General features: G+C 45.6%; 1 protein-coding gene across 1 annotated transcript; it reads left to right on the plus strand.

Annotated features, from left to right (window-relative positions):
• Positions 1-3,139: 3,139 nt before the first annotated feature.
• On the plus strand, positions 3,140-9,861 carry LOC124251211 (sialic acid-binding Ig-like lectin 8). The gene is made up of 7 exons (XM_046683799.1): positions 3,140-3,581; positions 3,767-4,045; positions 4,265-4,312; positions 5,210-5,479; positions 6,146-6,242; positions 6,578-6,674; positions 9,734-9,861. Exons 1-6 carry the CDS (start codon positions 3,140-3,142, stop codon positions 6,651-6,653), a joined length of 1,212 nt encoding a protein of 403 aa, XP_046539755.1. The 3' UTR covers positions 6,654-6,674; positions 9,734-9,861.
• The last annotated feature ends 7,052 nt before the right edge of the window (positions 9,862-16,913 follow it).

A 16,913-nucleotide genomic window follows, 5' to 3' on the forward strand; every position in this document is an offset into this window, starting at 1 on the left:
CTTTCTTTTATTTTTTCTTTTCGTTTTTTTCCATTCTTTCTCCCCTGCATTCCTCCCTCCCTCCCCAGCCTGTTCTTGGAGAGGAAAGGAGCAGATCTTCCAGCCTTGCCCTCTCTTCTTTATCTACCTGTGCCCAACTCTGAGGCCTTGCCTGGACAATGTTTCCTCATTGCCCATTCTCAGGGGCAAGTATATGCCTGATCTGTGATACTGGATGAAGGCATTTTTGTCTGTTTTGTTCACCAAGAACGATGCTTGACACATAGTAAACTACCAGTGAATATTTTAGAAGTTAACAAATATGCTGCAGTAGCTTGCAAAATCTCTGTCGCAAGCCCAGGACTTCGTTCTGACCCCAGCACTATCTTAACTACCCCTACGTTGTCTATAACGGCATCTGCAGTTCTCCACATATCCTGCTAGGTGGTGAGCCCATGGGGGCAAGGATTAGGTTTGTTTTGACTCCCAGAGCAGTTCAGAAAATTTTGTTGATAGGATAAGCCCCAGAGAAACGTGAGTCAGGTTGATAGGTCCCTGGGTGGCAAAGACAGGCAACTCAGAGAACCTACTCCTTTTATAGTGAGCAGTAAGGAAGACTGCTCTTTGTCCTGGAGGAAGACGTGAGCTCACTCTTCAAGGTTGCTCCCTGAAAACACAGCCCTGAGAACTTGACCAGGTAAGGAGCAGTCAGAGCATCATGTTTTGGGCAGACCCAGCAAGACGTGCAGGAATAAGAGAGACTCAGGAAGACTGTCTTTCCCAACAGGTGGTTTTGCTCTTCTTATTGATATGAAGATGTCAGAGTACTCCTACAAAATCCTCCATTACTGGGATAGACTGAGGGTTCTGTCACTTGTGATCAACATATTACTATGTAAGACTGAAACATTTTGCTGGTTCCTCATCAGAAAACCGGGAGGATGTAGTAAACAGAGAAACTACAATACTGACATTTCACAACTCTGTTCTCCTACTGCTTGCTTTGTTTGAGGAAGTTGAAAAAGAAGATGACTGGGAGGAAGTGACTCTGTGGGAAAATTATGTCTCTTTTTTTGGGAATAAATCCACTGCACTTTCTTCCTTATAACAGCAGCCAGACTTTGGTTACTTCCCCCAACTCTTCCATGTGCCTCAAAGGATGTGGTCTCCAGAGTTTGAGACTCTTGTGTGAGCTTCATCAGTTTGGCACATTCGGGTGAGAAATTGGCTGAGCAATGCTGTTGTAGAGAAGATGAGGGGGTGGGCCACTGAAAAGTTCTAAGCAGAGGTGTGAGCTCTACTGATCTCTATACTAGAAGGTTTTACCAGTTACCAATTACAAAGAACTGGAAAGCCTGATCATCCTCAAGGTAGTGATGTTATAGTATTTTCATTCAAGATAAAGTATAAATAAATAAAATAAGTAAAACAAAATAAATGCCCAGCCTCATTTGTGACATATTAAGTATAGAACATCTCCTCTTAAAAACAACCAGTGAGAATGAAATTTAGAGGACTAAAAAAAAATAAAATAAAACAGGATAAAACCATATGTCCTATGGGATCAAAATGAGAGAGAAAATAAATGCCTTGAAAAGAAGAAGTAAATATACCAAATATACTAGTTCCAGGATGGGGTCGCTTCTGGCCCCACAGCGTTGATGGCGTGTGAGTCGTAAGTTCCTCTTTTGCACACAGTTAGATTCTCGGTGGCTTCCCCATGTCTCTCCTTCCCATTTTTATGCTATTTTTTGCAAATTGGGGACCATGGGGAACAGGCTGGGCATGACCAAACCCTCTGATCACAGATTCGGCAACTGCTCCTGCAGGGAGAGAGTGAGTGGCCAGGACAGGGGGGCCCAGGAGAGGGGGAGGGCTGCAGGATGAGATTCCAGCTGAAAATTCAGGAAATGGTGATGGTGTGGGAGGGCCTATGCATGCTCACACCCTGCACCTTCCTTCTCCATGATCACAGCACTGACGCTACTCAGGGGGTTGGGTAATAGTTCTGGGAATGGAATAATATGGATTGGACAGATTCATGAAGTTGAATAGAAGAAAACACTGTAATTTTTTCCATGTATACAAAGTCTTTTAAAAAAAAAAAGCATGCACAAAGCCATAGTATTAAGGACAGCATGCTCAGATGATAAAACTACAGAGAAAAGCAAGGAAACAATTGGCTTCACAGTGAAGTTGCGGCTCCTCCGAGGGAGTAGGCATTCACGATATGGAGGAGGACCAAGGGGGAGGTCCTAGGTGCTCCCCATGTTCTATATCTTGAGTGTGTTCATTTTGTGGTGAACCACTGAGCTTGTGGGGGCACTTCTGTGTATGTGTCTTACGTTTCCCCCAAAATAGTCTCAAGGAAACCAACATGGGTCTGAGGAGGCACCACCTCCCAGAATTCCCACCACCTCTGCCCACCCCGTGGTCACTGAAAATAAACTCGGTGAATTAAAGTGCATGCCTCTTCTCTCACAAAATCCTCACCGTCCCTGAGGGTGGGGGACCCCCAGGCTGGCGTTCCTCACTACGTGTCTACTTCACGTGTCTCCATGTGTCCCCGTAACAGGGAGGTTCTGGTGCTGGGACACCTATTGTCTCCCCACTGGACACTGAATCTCAGGGCAGCGTCTGGGGTTGGTGTGAGACCTCATGAGCAGGGAGGGGACACCCGTCATGTGGATTCTCAGGGAGTGAGGACAGTCAGCCTCCCACATCTCCTGTGTCCGTGAGTCCAACCCTTGGCCGGACCAACCTCCACAGACAGCCACAGCCTGTGATTCAACAAGTTTGACCAGAGGAAACATATTTCACTTTGCAGAAAATGACCCTCCAAGGGGAAGAGCATCCACAGGGAGGCAAGAGACAGGAGATGGGACTAGGGCCCTGCGTGGGGTGTGAATTTGGGTGAGGCTCTCACCCTCCCTGGCCCAGGGTCCCCAGGATTGGATGTGGGTGGTGGATGGTTGACTATAAGGCCTGTCCCAGTCCCCACAGTGTCTGGGGTGAACTTCCTCCTCTGAGGAGGGTCAGTGTTCTGCCCTCACCCTCAGCTTCCTGTTGGAGCCTCCTCTAAATCTTGAACTTTTATTTCCTGAGAGAGAACCCTGAGAAACAACTTTTGTCAGGAAATTTGGCATCTCCAACACCAGATATGCTGCTGCTGCTGCTGATGGCCATGCTCTGGTGGAGGGAGGGGGCTGAGGGCCAGAGGGAGCCCTGGAGATATTACCAGGCTTACCAGCTGCGAGTACAGAGGACGGTGGTGGTGCCGGAGGGTCTGTGTGTGCGAGTACCCTGCTTCTTCACCTATCCCCAGGTTGGCTGGAACGACTCTACCCCAGCTCATGGCTACTGGTTCTGGGAAGGGGCCAAAACAAACCAGGACGCTCCTGTGGCCACAAATGACCCAGATAGAAAAGTGCAGGAGGAGACCCAGGGCCGATTCCACCTTCTTGGGAACCCCCATACCTACAACTGCTCCCTGGACATCAGAGATGCCAGGAGGACAGACAACAGAACATACTTTTATCGAGTGGTGAGAGGAAAACAAAAATGGAATTACATAGAAGACTATCTCTCTGTGCATGTGATAGGTAAGGAGAGGGCTCCAGGAGAGGCCTCAGTGGAAGGACTTGGATAAGACCTCACTCCTGGGAGGTTTTGGGGGTAAAGCGTGTCAGAGTTTAGAGGGAGGAGCTGGACCAAAGTTGGAGGCTTTTCTCAGGGCTGCACCTCAGACCCTCCATCCTGATCCCTACATCTCCCTCTCTCCCGCCAGCCCTGACCCACTTACCTGACATTCTCATCCAGGGGACCCTGCATTCTGGTCACCCCATGAATCTGACTTGCTCTGTGCCCTGGGCCTGTGAGCAGGCAACACCCCCCATCTTCTCCTGGATGACATCAGCCCTCACCGCCTTGGGCCCCAGGACCCAACGCTCCTCGGTTCTCACCCTCACCCCACGGCCTCAGGACCATGGCACCAGCCTCGCATGTCAGGTGAACTTGCCTGGGGCTGGAGTGACCAGGACAAGGACTGTCCTCCTCGACGTGTCCTGTGAGTGCTGGGCCAGGATGCCCCATTCCTGATGTGATCCTGAGGGAAGTGGGGATGGAGGTATGATGGCCTCAGACACTGGTGTGGGGTCGCAGAATCCAGGCTGGGAGGGGGTCAGGAGGTGGCCCGCCTCTATCCTTCCCCCATATTTGCAGCTCCTGGGGACAAGGGCCCACGTCTACCCAGCCCTCAACACCTATGTGTGTCTTTCTCTCCCAGACCCTCCGCAGAACTTGACCGTAACTATCTTCCTTGGAAACAGCACAGGTAGGAAGGAGCCCCCTCCCGGGCTGTAGGGAGCAGGACCTCTTCCAGCTCAGGGCAAGGCCAGGTCCCTGGATTCACCCCAGAGACTGGCTTGTGGGTGAACCCTGTGGTCCCTCCCATCCTTAGCCCCCATGGCCTCTGTGAGAAGCTGTCCCCATCGGCCCCTCACTCCCCTCAGCCTTCTCCAATCCCCTCAGCTCCACAAGGGAAAAGGGCAATTCACATGGCAGATCCCGCCTCTGGAGACCCCTAATCATCAGTCTTTTGGTGACTGTTCCAGCCTTGTCTTTTTATTTTCTCCAACAATTGCTTACTTAAGTACCTTTGAATAGGTAATATATTCACACGGTCCAAAATTCATAACGTACAGCAGAGTCTGTCCTTCTGATGCCCGGTCCCCTATAGGGAAGAGATCAGTGTCCATACGCTGCTCTGAGCCTTGGTTTGTTCACATAAAGGATCTAAGTTGTCCTTTGATATCAGTAGCCCAGTTGTCCTCATTCTTCCCCACGACTGTGCAGTATTCCATCGTCTGGATGGATTCTGAGTTTGCACGCATCTTCTGTTAATGGAAAATCATGGCATTAATCTTATTCTACTGGCAGAAACACTGCAATGAACAAGCGTGTGTCTCCTTTCACAAATATGTCTGTGGGAAAGATTCCTATAAGCAAAATATAGCTGCTTCCTATATTCTTTCCAATTTCAAGAGATTTCTCCACGTGGTTCTTTTCAGAGGGAGAATAAGTTTACATTCCCACCCATGAGGGATGAAAGTGTGTGTTTTCCTGAACTTCCGCTTACATCTCTGTGTCTGTCCTCATCCAGTCTCTGTCTGTATCCTTCCTCTTTATCTCCACCTCTTTGTGGCTCTGACCCTCTCTCTCTTCTTCCCAGCACCCACAACCCTGGAGAGTGGCTCATCTCTTTCAGTCCAGGAGGGCCAGTCCCTGCGCCTGGTCTGTGTTGCCGACAGCAACCCCCCTGCCAGGCTGAGCTGGGCCCATGGGAGCCAGACCCTGAGCCCCTCACAGTCCTTGAACCTCGGGGTCCTGGAGCTGCCCCAGGTGGAGTCAAGTCACGAAGGCAAATTCACCTGCCAAGCTCAGCACCCTCAGGGCTCCCTGCACATCTCCCTGAGCCTCTCTGTGCAGAGTGAGTGCACCGGTGGGTTGGGAGGAGGGCTGGAGGAGGAGACAACACCCACCCCACCCTCACAGTCTACTGAGCAGCCCCGTGAGCTTCAACAGAGCTCAACTCTGGTCTGTGTTCTGCTGTGAGGCCTGAATTTTCCTGGACTCAGTGTCACTGTCCACTTCCTTCCAGGCCAGGGGTGTGGCGTGGGGTGAGGGCTGGGAGGGAAAGGCCAGTGAAAGAGGTGGGTCTTGGAGGAGAGGGGCTGGGGCCTGGACAGGTGTGTCTGGGGACACAAGGTCCTTCCTTTGCAGGTTGAACAAGTCTCAGGAGAGTGAGGCTTTTACCATGGGCACAAAATTTAAGGAGAAGTCAAAAAATCCTCCAGAATCAAAAGAAATAATATTACAATGCAATAGTTTTTAAAAAATAAAATGAATGCAAAATAAATTCCACAAGGAACAAAATATCACCTTTTTAAGTAAAGTCAGGCTGCAAACCTGCTCTTGTATGCCTCACTTGTATGCCTCACTCTCCTCACTCTAACCCTGCCCCCTCCACCTGCCCCCAGTTCAATGTCCCTTTTTTTTGCATCTGGCAAAGTGGCCTCAACACAGAAGTCTAGGGACCTACGTGAAGTGTCAGGAGAAGAGACCGAGTTCTCAGAGGGGAATCACTAATAACCCAATCTGTTTGCAGGAAAAGCATGTCCTTTACCAGGAGTGATGCTGGGGGCTGTCGGGGGAGCAGGTGCTAAAACCCTTCTCTTCCTGTCCTTCTGCATCTTCGTCATCATGTGAGCAGTGACCCTGGGGAGGGAGGGAGAGCCCTGGGGTGGGAAGGGCAGGCAGCCACAGAGCCCAGAGCTGAAGGGACTGGGTGAGTCAAGAGCTTGAAGCAGGGGCAGGAAAGAAGTCCCTGGGCACCTGGGTGAGTCTGTCACAAACCTCTGGGCCACTGTCCAGGAGGGTGGAGCCTGTCTACTCAACTCTGGGGTATATGTGTCAGGACCACCCCTCTCCCACTTCAGTCACCCCTCCAGGCCCTTAAGAGAGAACAGAGGAGAGGGTCAGTGTGCTCACAGCACCCTGAGCTGGTCTGGCTGAAAGGTTCTCTGGTCTCTTCACTCAGAGTGAGGCGCCGCAGGAAGGAAGCAACAAGGCCAGCAGCAGGGGTGAGGGACACAGACATGGAAAGTGCAAATTAAGTCACGGGGTCAGTCTCTCAGGTGAGTGACCTGGCATCTCCCCATGCAGCATCCTGCCTGGACATCTCCCCCCAGGATGGCCCCCTGGATTGCCTCACTCAGCATGACCAAAGATGCTCTCATTTCCTCCTCCTCCTCCTCTTTCCCCCAAGTCAGATCCGCATCTTGCTGACAGCATGACAGCTCCTTCCTCTTTCCTTCAGGCCAGGCATGGAGGAGTCACTTTCTCTCTATCCTTTTCTTCTACTAAAGTCAAAAATTCACCATGTCTTGTCCATTTTTTGTCCTAAGAGCAGCTAGCATCAGTTTCCCTGTCTCCCCATCTTGATCCCCATCATTGCTGAGGCTTCAGGATTTCTTTCTTGGACTCCTCACCTTCCTGCTTCTCACCTCCCTTGCCCTACACAGAGCGATCATCTGAAAGCCATCATGGTCCAGTTCCTCTGCATTTGAACATGTATTTGCCCCCATCATCTAGAGGAGAGGCTGGCAAAATTTATCCATCAAGGGTCAGACAGTAAATATTTTTGGATTGTGGGCCTTAAATTCTCTCTTGCAGCCCTTCAACTCTGTTACTGCAACAAGAAAGCAGCCTTAGACTATATGTAAATGAATGAGCATGGCTGTGTTCCAATAAAACTTTATTTATAAACACAGACAGTGGGCCACATTTCACCCAGGGGCTTTATGTAGTTTGCTGAACCCTGACCTAAAGAATAAAGCTCAAACTCCTCAGCCTGCAGCCCTGCATATTCTGGTTCAGGGTGAGGAGAGCAAGGCACTCTCCTCATATGCAAAACTTAAAATGATCTCCAAAATCTCAGTCATCAAGATAATACTTTAATGTACTATTTTTTAAAAAAAATCAAAACTAATGAAAAAAATCTATGATGAGCAAAATATCAAAAATCTAAACAATGACAGGATCAGTAGACTGAAGTGAGTTAATAATTATGTAAGAGTGATAAATTGATGAACAGAAATTGTTCATCACACATGGCAGCATTCGCAGTTGAAAACAAGAGAAGCAGAGGAGATTTTGAAAATATTCCCTCTGTATTTACTTCCGGTAAATCCAGGAAAGCAGAATTATAGTAAATTTCTATATAAATAAATAAATAATGTGTTTGGATACACATAAACTCTTAAACTTAAAATAATGTTATAATACATACCACTTTTCAGGTTTCCAATAATATTTCAATTATTTAAATGTTCTGGAAAAAGTGACCATTAAAAGTACATGAAAACATAAATATGGGCACACATATTTCCTTCTGCCTCAGGCTCCAATTGGTTAGAAGGGCACTCTTCCTAAGACTGAGTTGTTTACATTTGATATTTTGTCCTCCATGGTTTTCTTTTTGCATTCCTTTTGATTTAAAAATCTTGCATTCAAATGTTACTTATTGCACTCACCTGGGTTTTTGGCTCCCCTTTTAATTTTCCATTTTAGGCAAGTGCCTCACTTACCACACCCTGATTCCAGTCCCACTGTCCAGTCCACTTCCGGCCACTCCTCCTGTCTCCCACCCTTTGCTCTGTCCACACTGGACTTTTCATCATCATCAACCAGAACAAGTTTACTTTTACCGCTGGGTCTTTGCATGGGCTGTTCCTCTCTTCTCTATTGCTCTTCCTTCCCCATTTGATTGGAGAGCAACCAGCAACGGGGCTGCCAATGAGGTTTATGGAAACTGAAAAGTGTGACATCTTGTAGTTAAGTAAGGAAGGGCTTTAGTTTAGGGAAGACATGCTCCTGGGTCACATGCTGGTGCAAAGTCCAGAGAGGTGAGGACTGAAGATGGCCATTTGGATTTCACTAGCAGAGGTCACTGGTATTCTGGATAATAGCAGAGTTAGGAAGTGGTTTTGTGCGCGTATGAATCTTAGTTGAATAATTAGGAGAGAATGGGAGGAGCGAAAACGTTAACAGTTTTGGTCAAGTGTTCTCTTGTCAAGGGAACAGCAAAGAAGGATGCTCCTCAGGCAGCACCTGTCACTCTCTTCTATATGAGTCTGTATTAGCTTCTTGTTGCTGTAATGAATTTACACAAATTTAGTGGCTTCCAGCAACATAAATTTATCATCTTACAGTTCTGGAGGTCACAAGTCCAAAATGGGTTTCACTGGGCTAAAATGAAGGCGTTGGCAGGCAGGACTGAGTTCCTTCTGGAGGCTCCAGGGCAGAACGCATTTTCTTGCCTTTTCTAGCCTCTAGAGGGCGCCTGCGTTCCTTGTTTCATGGCTCCTTCCTGCATCTTCAACTCTCTCTCTGCCTCCTTTCTCTTGTCAAGACCCTTGTGATTACATTGGGCCCACCAATATAATCCAGGAGAATCTCCCCATCTCAATATTCTTAACTTAATTCCATCTGCAAAGTCCCTTTTGCTATGTAAGGTAACACATTCACAGCTTCCATGGGATTAGAGTGTGAACATATTTGGGGGGTGTTATTCTGCCTACCACAGGGACATAATTTCTTTGACTGACTTGTCCTGCCACCAAACTGTGACCTTTCCAAGGGCAAGTACCATGCCTGAATCAAGGCTCTGTATTTCTCCTCACTTAGTTCCTGTCCATCATAATATAATTCAGAAGTAGATATTTGTTTAACTCATTTTTTTTGCCACCTCCCTCAATTAAAGAGTATACTGTAAGAGGTCAGCGTCTGTGTCTACCGTGTCCATCAAAGTACATCCAGTACCCAGCTCAGGGCCTCACACACAGGGGGCCTCAGGCTTTGGGGTCAGAAACAACTAGATTGGATCCTGGTTTCACCAGGGACTCTGAGCAAGCTACTTACTTGGTTCAACCTCAGTTTTCATATCTATAAAATAGAGATAATAGTAATATCTTCTTTATGGGTTTTTTGTGGGAAGTTAATGAGATTAGCAAACACCAGATAAAGTGCTCCTAAGTATTAAATATGTGAGGAAAGCATGAATGAAGGCGATCTCAACCATGATGTGCCTAGGATGAATGGATGAGGGAATTCCTGGGCTTCCCTCCTGGACACTCTCTGCTTTATCCTGTCCCTGCTTTTCCTCTCTGACTCCCTTCTCTCTCCCTCCACTCAGGGTCCCCTGGTGAAATCCTAGGCTGGCAGCCTCCCAGCCCACCCTCTCTCAGATGTGCTTGCCCCTTGCTCAGGGCAGGAAGAAGAGCTCCGTTGCGCATCCCTCAGCTTTCGTGGGATGAAGCCTCGGGACCCACAGGAACAGGACCATGCTGGTTGTGAGTCCTCAGAGATCAAGATCCATACGTGAGAAACTGCAGAGACCCAGCCCTAGCTTGAGGGATGATGGCCCCCGCGGGGCAAAGAAAAAGTCGTGTGCTCATTCCTGTAGAGCTAAAATCTCCCTAAATACTGTAAAGAACATAGGCTTTGGCATCAAAGAGTTTCAAATTAGAATCCACACTCTGTCCCTTTGTTAAGCAAGTGACAGACCAGCACCTACCACTCTATGCCTCATTTTCCTGCTCTCTGAAATATGGATGAGAAGCCCTACCTGCAAGTTCATGTTGAGAATTCTGGGAGTAAAATCCTATTGGAGCATCTGCCACAAAGTGTATGCAGAACACACGCTGGAGCCCTGTGTTTAAACAGAAAGGTCCTACTGTGAGTTTCTCCTGGCTCTGGAGGGGAACAGCATCAGACCTCAGACCTTTCTTGTTGAGGTGCCTCCTACTGGAATGTCCTCCATTCAACCTTCATCAGCTTCTGTCTTTGAAAGCTGAGCTCAAGAGGTGGACTTCTGGGCTGAGATAGGAAATTCAAGCAGCACCTCAAGGATCTCCCCCTACAGAGACAAACCAAATGAGTGAGGAAGGTTCCCAAATGATCACATGACCATCTGGTGAATGAAACTACATGGTCCTAACATTCTCTTACAGCACCCAAATGAAGAAAGGAGTGTATCACAGCAGTCACTTCATAAAGTAGCCTTGGTGGAAAGAAATCAGGGATTGGATGAGGCATTAAAAATTTCCTACAAACGGACCCCAGGCCATTTATAACAACACCAAAAACCATAAACTACCAAGTGATATTCTTTTACTTAAGAATGCAATACTTCCACACTGAAAAATATAGAACACTGCTGAGCAAAATTAAGACGATCCAAATGAATAAAGAAATATACAATGTTCACGGATGGGAAGACACAGTATTGTTAAGATGCCAGTCCTCTCCATATTGATTTAAAGTAATCCCAGTCAACAGACTAAAAAATATGAATGTATATATGTATGTATAAATATATATACCTACACATACATAAATTGACAAGTTGAATCTAAAATGTATATGGAAATGTAAAGACCTGGAGTAGCAAAACAATCTTGAAAAAGAATACATTTGGAGACATCAGACTACTACAAAGTAGAGTAATCAAGAGAGTGTGGTGTGGACAGAACAGAGTCCATAAATAGACCCAAACATTATACAGCGTCCACTGAGCAGCACGCAGGCTATTAAATTGGGAAAGGTAGGACTTCTTAACAAATGTGCTAGAACTAGTTGATCAAGATTTGAAAATGATGAACCTTATAAATATTATAAGTGGTTTATATAATTAGAATCCTGCCATATGTAGTCATGTGGATTTTTTCACTCAGTATTGAGTTTTTTGAGATTCATTCATGTTGTTGTGCATATCAGTAGTTTGTTCCTTGATTGCTGAGTAGGATTCCAGTGTATCGCACCTTGTATACCCATTTTCCTGTTGATGCACGCTTGGTTTGTTTCCAGTTTTTGTTGATTATGAATAAAGCTGCTGTGAACATATTTTCACAAGACTGTGTCCAGGTGTGTTTTCACTTGTCTCAAGTGTTGGGGGGCAGGACCAAGATGGAGACAACGAGGTCAGAGTCACATATTGGGAGCTTGAGGGTCTCTGGAACATCCTACGGAGACCAGCATCCAACAGGCACTTAGAGAGATGGATGGTCTGGAGCTCGGGAGGATGGTAGGGCCTGTAGATGGACAGCGGGGACATCTGGGGATCCAATGATCCTGTTAATGAATAGTTACTGTTGTGAGTTAAAGTGTGACCTCCAATAAGGTATATTTAAGCTTTCTCCCTTGGTACCTGTGAAATCGATTTTATTTGGAGATAGGGTCTTTGCAGATGTAACAAAGTTAACATGACATCAGACCAGATTGAGGGGAGCCCTAAAGCCATTGACTGTTTTCCTTAAACAAAGATGGAAATGTTGACACAGCCACACTTGGGGAAGAAGGTCATGTGACAAAGGAGGCAGAGACTGGACGTGTGATGCCATAAGGCAAGGAATGCCAAGGATTGCTGGCAACCACCAGAAGCTAGAAGAAACAGGGAAGGAGTCTTCCCTAGAACCTTCCAAGGCAGCATAGCACTGCTGAAAGCTTTCTTTTGATCTCCTGCCATCCAGAACTAGGAGAGAATAAATTTCGGCTTGTTTAAGCCACCTCGTCTGTGGTAATTCGTCACAGCAGCCCCAGGGAGCTAACACATTCACTCAGCACCTGCTGTGCATCAATTCCTCACCTGTCCTGTCTCATTCAATCCTCACAGTGACTCTGAGGGAATCAGCCCTGTCCCCCATGTCACAAAGGAGGCTTGGATGAGCTTCTCAAAACCACACAGGCCAGCAAGTGGAGGGACCAGATAAGTCCACGTAGATGGCCCCAATGGCAAAGGGGGCCTTAGTCAGTGTTCCTTGGGGTTTTTCTCTGTGTCTAGGTACTGTCCTAACTGCTTTGTGAATGTTTAGACAGTTATACAGTTCCTAATAGCAGTGACAACAACAGCTGCCAGGCTAGCCATCCACACTTCCATAGACTCAGCCAAGGAAGAATCTCTCTCTCTTCTTGCTTCCTCCTTCATTCCTTTTTTGCTTTCTTTTATTCTTTATTTCGTTTCTATCTCCACCCTCCCAAGCCTGGTCCTTGAGAAGAGAGAACCAGACCTCCCAGCCATGCCCTCTTTTCTTTATCTGTCTGTGCCCAACTCTGAGGTGCGGCCCTGGCAACAATTCCTCACTTCCCATGCCCAAGAACAAGTGTTTGCCCGATCTGTCGTACTAGGTGAAGGCATTTCTGTCTATTTTGTTCACCATGAACAATACTTGCCACATAATAAGCTCCCAATAAATATTTTAGAAATTTTAAAAAAATGATGCAGTTGCTTGCGAAATCTCTCTCTCTAGCCCAGGTCTCTTTTCTGACCCCAGCACTTTCACAACTGTCTTGATTTGTCTATAATGGCATCTTCAGTGCTTCCCATCCTGCTAGATGGTGAACCCATGGGGGCAATGACTGCATCAGTTTGACTCCCAGAGCACTTCAGAAAATCCTGTTGATAAGATAAGTCAGAGAGAAAGCTCTGAGTCAGGTCGATAGATGCCCAGGAGGCAAAGACAATTAAATTCAGAATCTACCATTTTCGTAGACAGCAGTAAGTGAAGCTGCTCTTTGTCCTGGAGGGAGACACGATCTCAACCCTCAAGGCTGCTCCCTGAAAACACAGCCCTGAGAACTTGCCCAGGTAAGGAGCAGTCACAGCATTATGTTTTGGGCAGGCTCAGCAGGACATGCAGGAGTACGAGGGACTCAGGAGACTGTCTTTACCAACAGGTGCTTTTGCTTTTCTTTAATGATGTGGAAGACCTCAGAATCTTCTCATAAAATTCTTCTTTGCTAGGCTTAACTAAGGAGTCTGTCACTTGTAATAAACATATTGCTGTATAGGCCCGGAACATTTGACTGGTTCCCCATCAGAAAATTAGGAGGATGCTGTTCATAGAGAAATCTCAATACTGACATTTCACAACTCTGTTTTCTCACTTCCTGCTTTGTTTGATAAAATTGAAAAATAGTTGACTGGAAGGAAGTGACACTATGGGAAAATAAATATTCATTTTATGGTCATAAATCCTTGCACTTTCCTCCTTCTAACAGCAGTCAGACTTTGGTTACTTTCCCTAAACTCATCCATGTGCCTCAAAAGATTTGAACTCCAGGGTGTGGGATGCTTGTGTGAGCTTCATCAGTTAAGGACATTCAGGTGGGAAATTGGCTGAGCAATACTGTTGTAGAGAAGATAAGAGGACAGACAACTGAATAGTTCTAGTCAGGAGTGTGAACTCTTCTGCTCTTTGTTCTAGAAAGTTTATTCCAATTACCAAATGAGAAAGAACTGGAAAAACTGATCATCTCCAAGGGCAATGAAGTTTCAGCACTTTCACTAAAGATAAAGTGGAAACAAAATAAATTCCCAACCTCATTGGAGAGATTTACTGAATATAGCACATCTCCTCCTAATGAAACCAGTGAGAATAAAATTTAGAAGATGAGAAGTTACCCAGAAAAATAAGTAAAACAGAATGACATAAAATCATACCTCCTATAGGATCAAAATGAGAGAAAAAAATGTCTTGAAAAAAAAAAAGACAGTATACCAAGACGACAATCAAATGTTGTTGGCTTTGGGGAGTGAGACCTGGTGTCGATGATGTTATAGATTATACTGTGGGAAACATAGAACCACAGGTGTGGCATGGTGCTTGGCAAAGAATAGATGTTCAATCAACATTCAAGGGTGAATTTGTGACAACATGGATGGTCCTTGAGGGTATTATGCTGAGTGAAATTAGTCAGAGGGAGAAAGTCAAATACCATATGATCTCACTCATAAGTAGAAGATAAAAACAACGACAAACAAACACATAGCAATAGAGATTGGATTGGCGGTTATCAGAGGGGAATTGGGGGGAGGGGAATTGGGGTGATTAGGCTCACATGTGAGAGGATGGACTTTAATTAATTTTTGGGTGGTGAACATGATGTAGGCTACACAGAATTCGAAATATATTACGATGTACATCTGAAAGCTACGTAATGTTATAATCCAATGTTACTGCAATTAAAAAAATAAAAAATTTTAAAAAAACAAAAACATTCAAGGGTGAGTGAAATTCACCTGGTTTCTCCAAGTTCTAGATCTTAATGTCCTATTTAGTAGATCGAAAATTTTACCTAGCAACATCTCCTAAGAAAACATCTTCTGAAAATATGAAACATATCTAAAACATAATAGCAAATTTGTTGTTGACGCCATCATGTTGATTCTGACTTCCAGCGACCTTGTGTAGAGCAGAGGAGAACTCTCCCTGGTTTTTGTTGCACCATCATTGTATTCTCTGCCACTATATCAGACAACACTTTGCTTCTGCTCATAAGGTTTTCAGGACCAATTTTTTCATAAGTGGATGGCCATTTCCTTCTTCCTAGTTGGTGTTAGTGTGGAAGTTCTACTGAAAACTATCCACAATGTGTGACCTGTCTGGCATTTGAAATACCAGTGGCATAACTTTCAGCATCACAGAAACTTGCAGCTGCCTCAGTACAACAATCCTGGTTTCTCCATTTCCTAAGGTAGTGACAATTGAAAATATGCCACCCTATGTGTCTGTGCTTCATCTGCTCTGCAAAGTGGGGAAATAAGAAGCCCCACCTCAGAAGGATGTCGTGATACATGTAAAGAACTGTATGCAGGTCCTGGCAAAGGTGTGTGCTCATTCTGTTCTGCTTCCTTATCCTTTGAAAATGCAAGGTCCTGCTGGTGACTTAGCCTGATGCTCAGAGTGCCAAGTCCCATCATGTATTAAATGAACATGGGACATTTCAGTAAAAGGAGCTAAAATTTCACCAGCAACATCCGAACCAGGAAACGAATAAAACAGCACATCATACACTTCTCCGTGGGGTCAAGTGGAAAGAGTCAGCAGTTTGTAGTGTGGTGCTGAAAATATATATCCTGACCCTGAAAAGTTACCTATTCTTCAGAAGCAGGAATATAGGGGGGACATTTGGTCTGAAAGAACGCTGAGAATTTTCACTGAGATGCCCCAATAGGCACATATGCTCACTCACATGGGTGGACAGGCCTGGATAAAGTCAATGAAAAGAGGGCCAGCCCTGAGGCCAAATGGTTGAGTTCGTGTGCTCTGATTCGATGGCCCAGGGTTTCGCTGGTTTGGATCCTGGGTGTGGATGTGGCGCCGCTCGTCAAGCCACACTGAGCCGGCATCCCACATGTTACAACTAGACAGACCCACAACTAAAATATACAACTGTGTACTGGGAGGATTTGGGGGGAAGAAGCAGAAAAAAAAAATGATTGGCAACGGTTGAATTAAGAAATTCTTCATAAAAGATGCCAAAAAGAAGATATTTGCAATAAAAACAGCTGAGAAATGGCTTGTATCCAAAATATTTAATAATATGCTAAAAATTGATTAAAAAAATATCAAAATCCACATAGAAAATGAACAATATAAACAAGCCCTTCATAAAATAAGAAGTTCAAATTCCACATTAGTATATGAGTTTCTCGATCTCATTAATTGTCAAGGAAATGCAAATGAAACCCACAATAAAATTCCACTTATTTTCAGGATGGTTAAAATGAAAAAATAAAAACAAGAAAGTAACTGGAATTACAATATCAAGAATTGAAGCAACTGGAACTCTCATGAAGGTAAATTTTAATAACCACTTTGGAAAATGTTTGGCAATACCTACTAAAACTGAATATGCACATACCCTGGTCCTGAGAAATTCCACTCTAAAAATGCCTAATAAAAGTGCATGTACATACCAAAGATGCGTTTACAGCAGCACTATTTATATAAAGGAGGGGTGGGATTTTGGGGGGTTTTCTTTAGAGATTTGTTCCTACAGCTACTCACCTGTCTGAGTGTCAGCTTCCTCCTCCATCTGATGAGAGGGATCACCCCCTCTCTGTCAGAGATGTTGGGAAAATTAAATGGGGACAGATATGTATAGGGACTGCACAGAACCCTCACCATCCCTGCTCTTGGCCTAGTGACAACAGACTGACATTATCCATAGGACATCACTGAGTGTGGACACAAGGACAAGGAGGAGAAGCAGAGGTCTTCCCCATCCCTGAGTCCCTCCTCCCAGATGGGATTGAGGCCTCTCCAGACCATCTGACACCTTGACCCTCCTGAGTGCAGACAGAAGGTCCCTGTGCTGTGTGATCAGGCCCCTCCACAGAGCTGAAGACGTCTCCAAAGTCAGTATTTAACTTGAATCAGCACCACGGACACCATGGCTCTTTCCTACGGATCCTCAGGAGCCAAGTGAAAAGAACGTCCCCAGCTGGGCAGCTGATTCAAGTTAAGTGCTGACTTTGGAGACGTCTTCAGCTCTGTGGAGGGGCCTAGGTAGCATAGCAGCTGAGTTCCTAC

The sequence above is a fragment of the Equus quagga genome, chromosome 13 (genome assembly GCF_021613505.1).
Source record: "Equus quagga isolate Etosha38 chromosome 13, UCLA_HA_Equagga_1.0, whole genome shotgun sequence".
Taxonomy (NCBI): domain Eukaryota; kingdom Metazoa; phylum Chordata; class Mammalia; order Perissodactyla; family Equidae; genus Equus; species Equus quagga.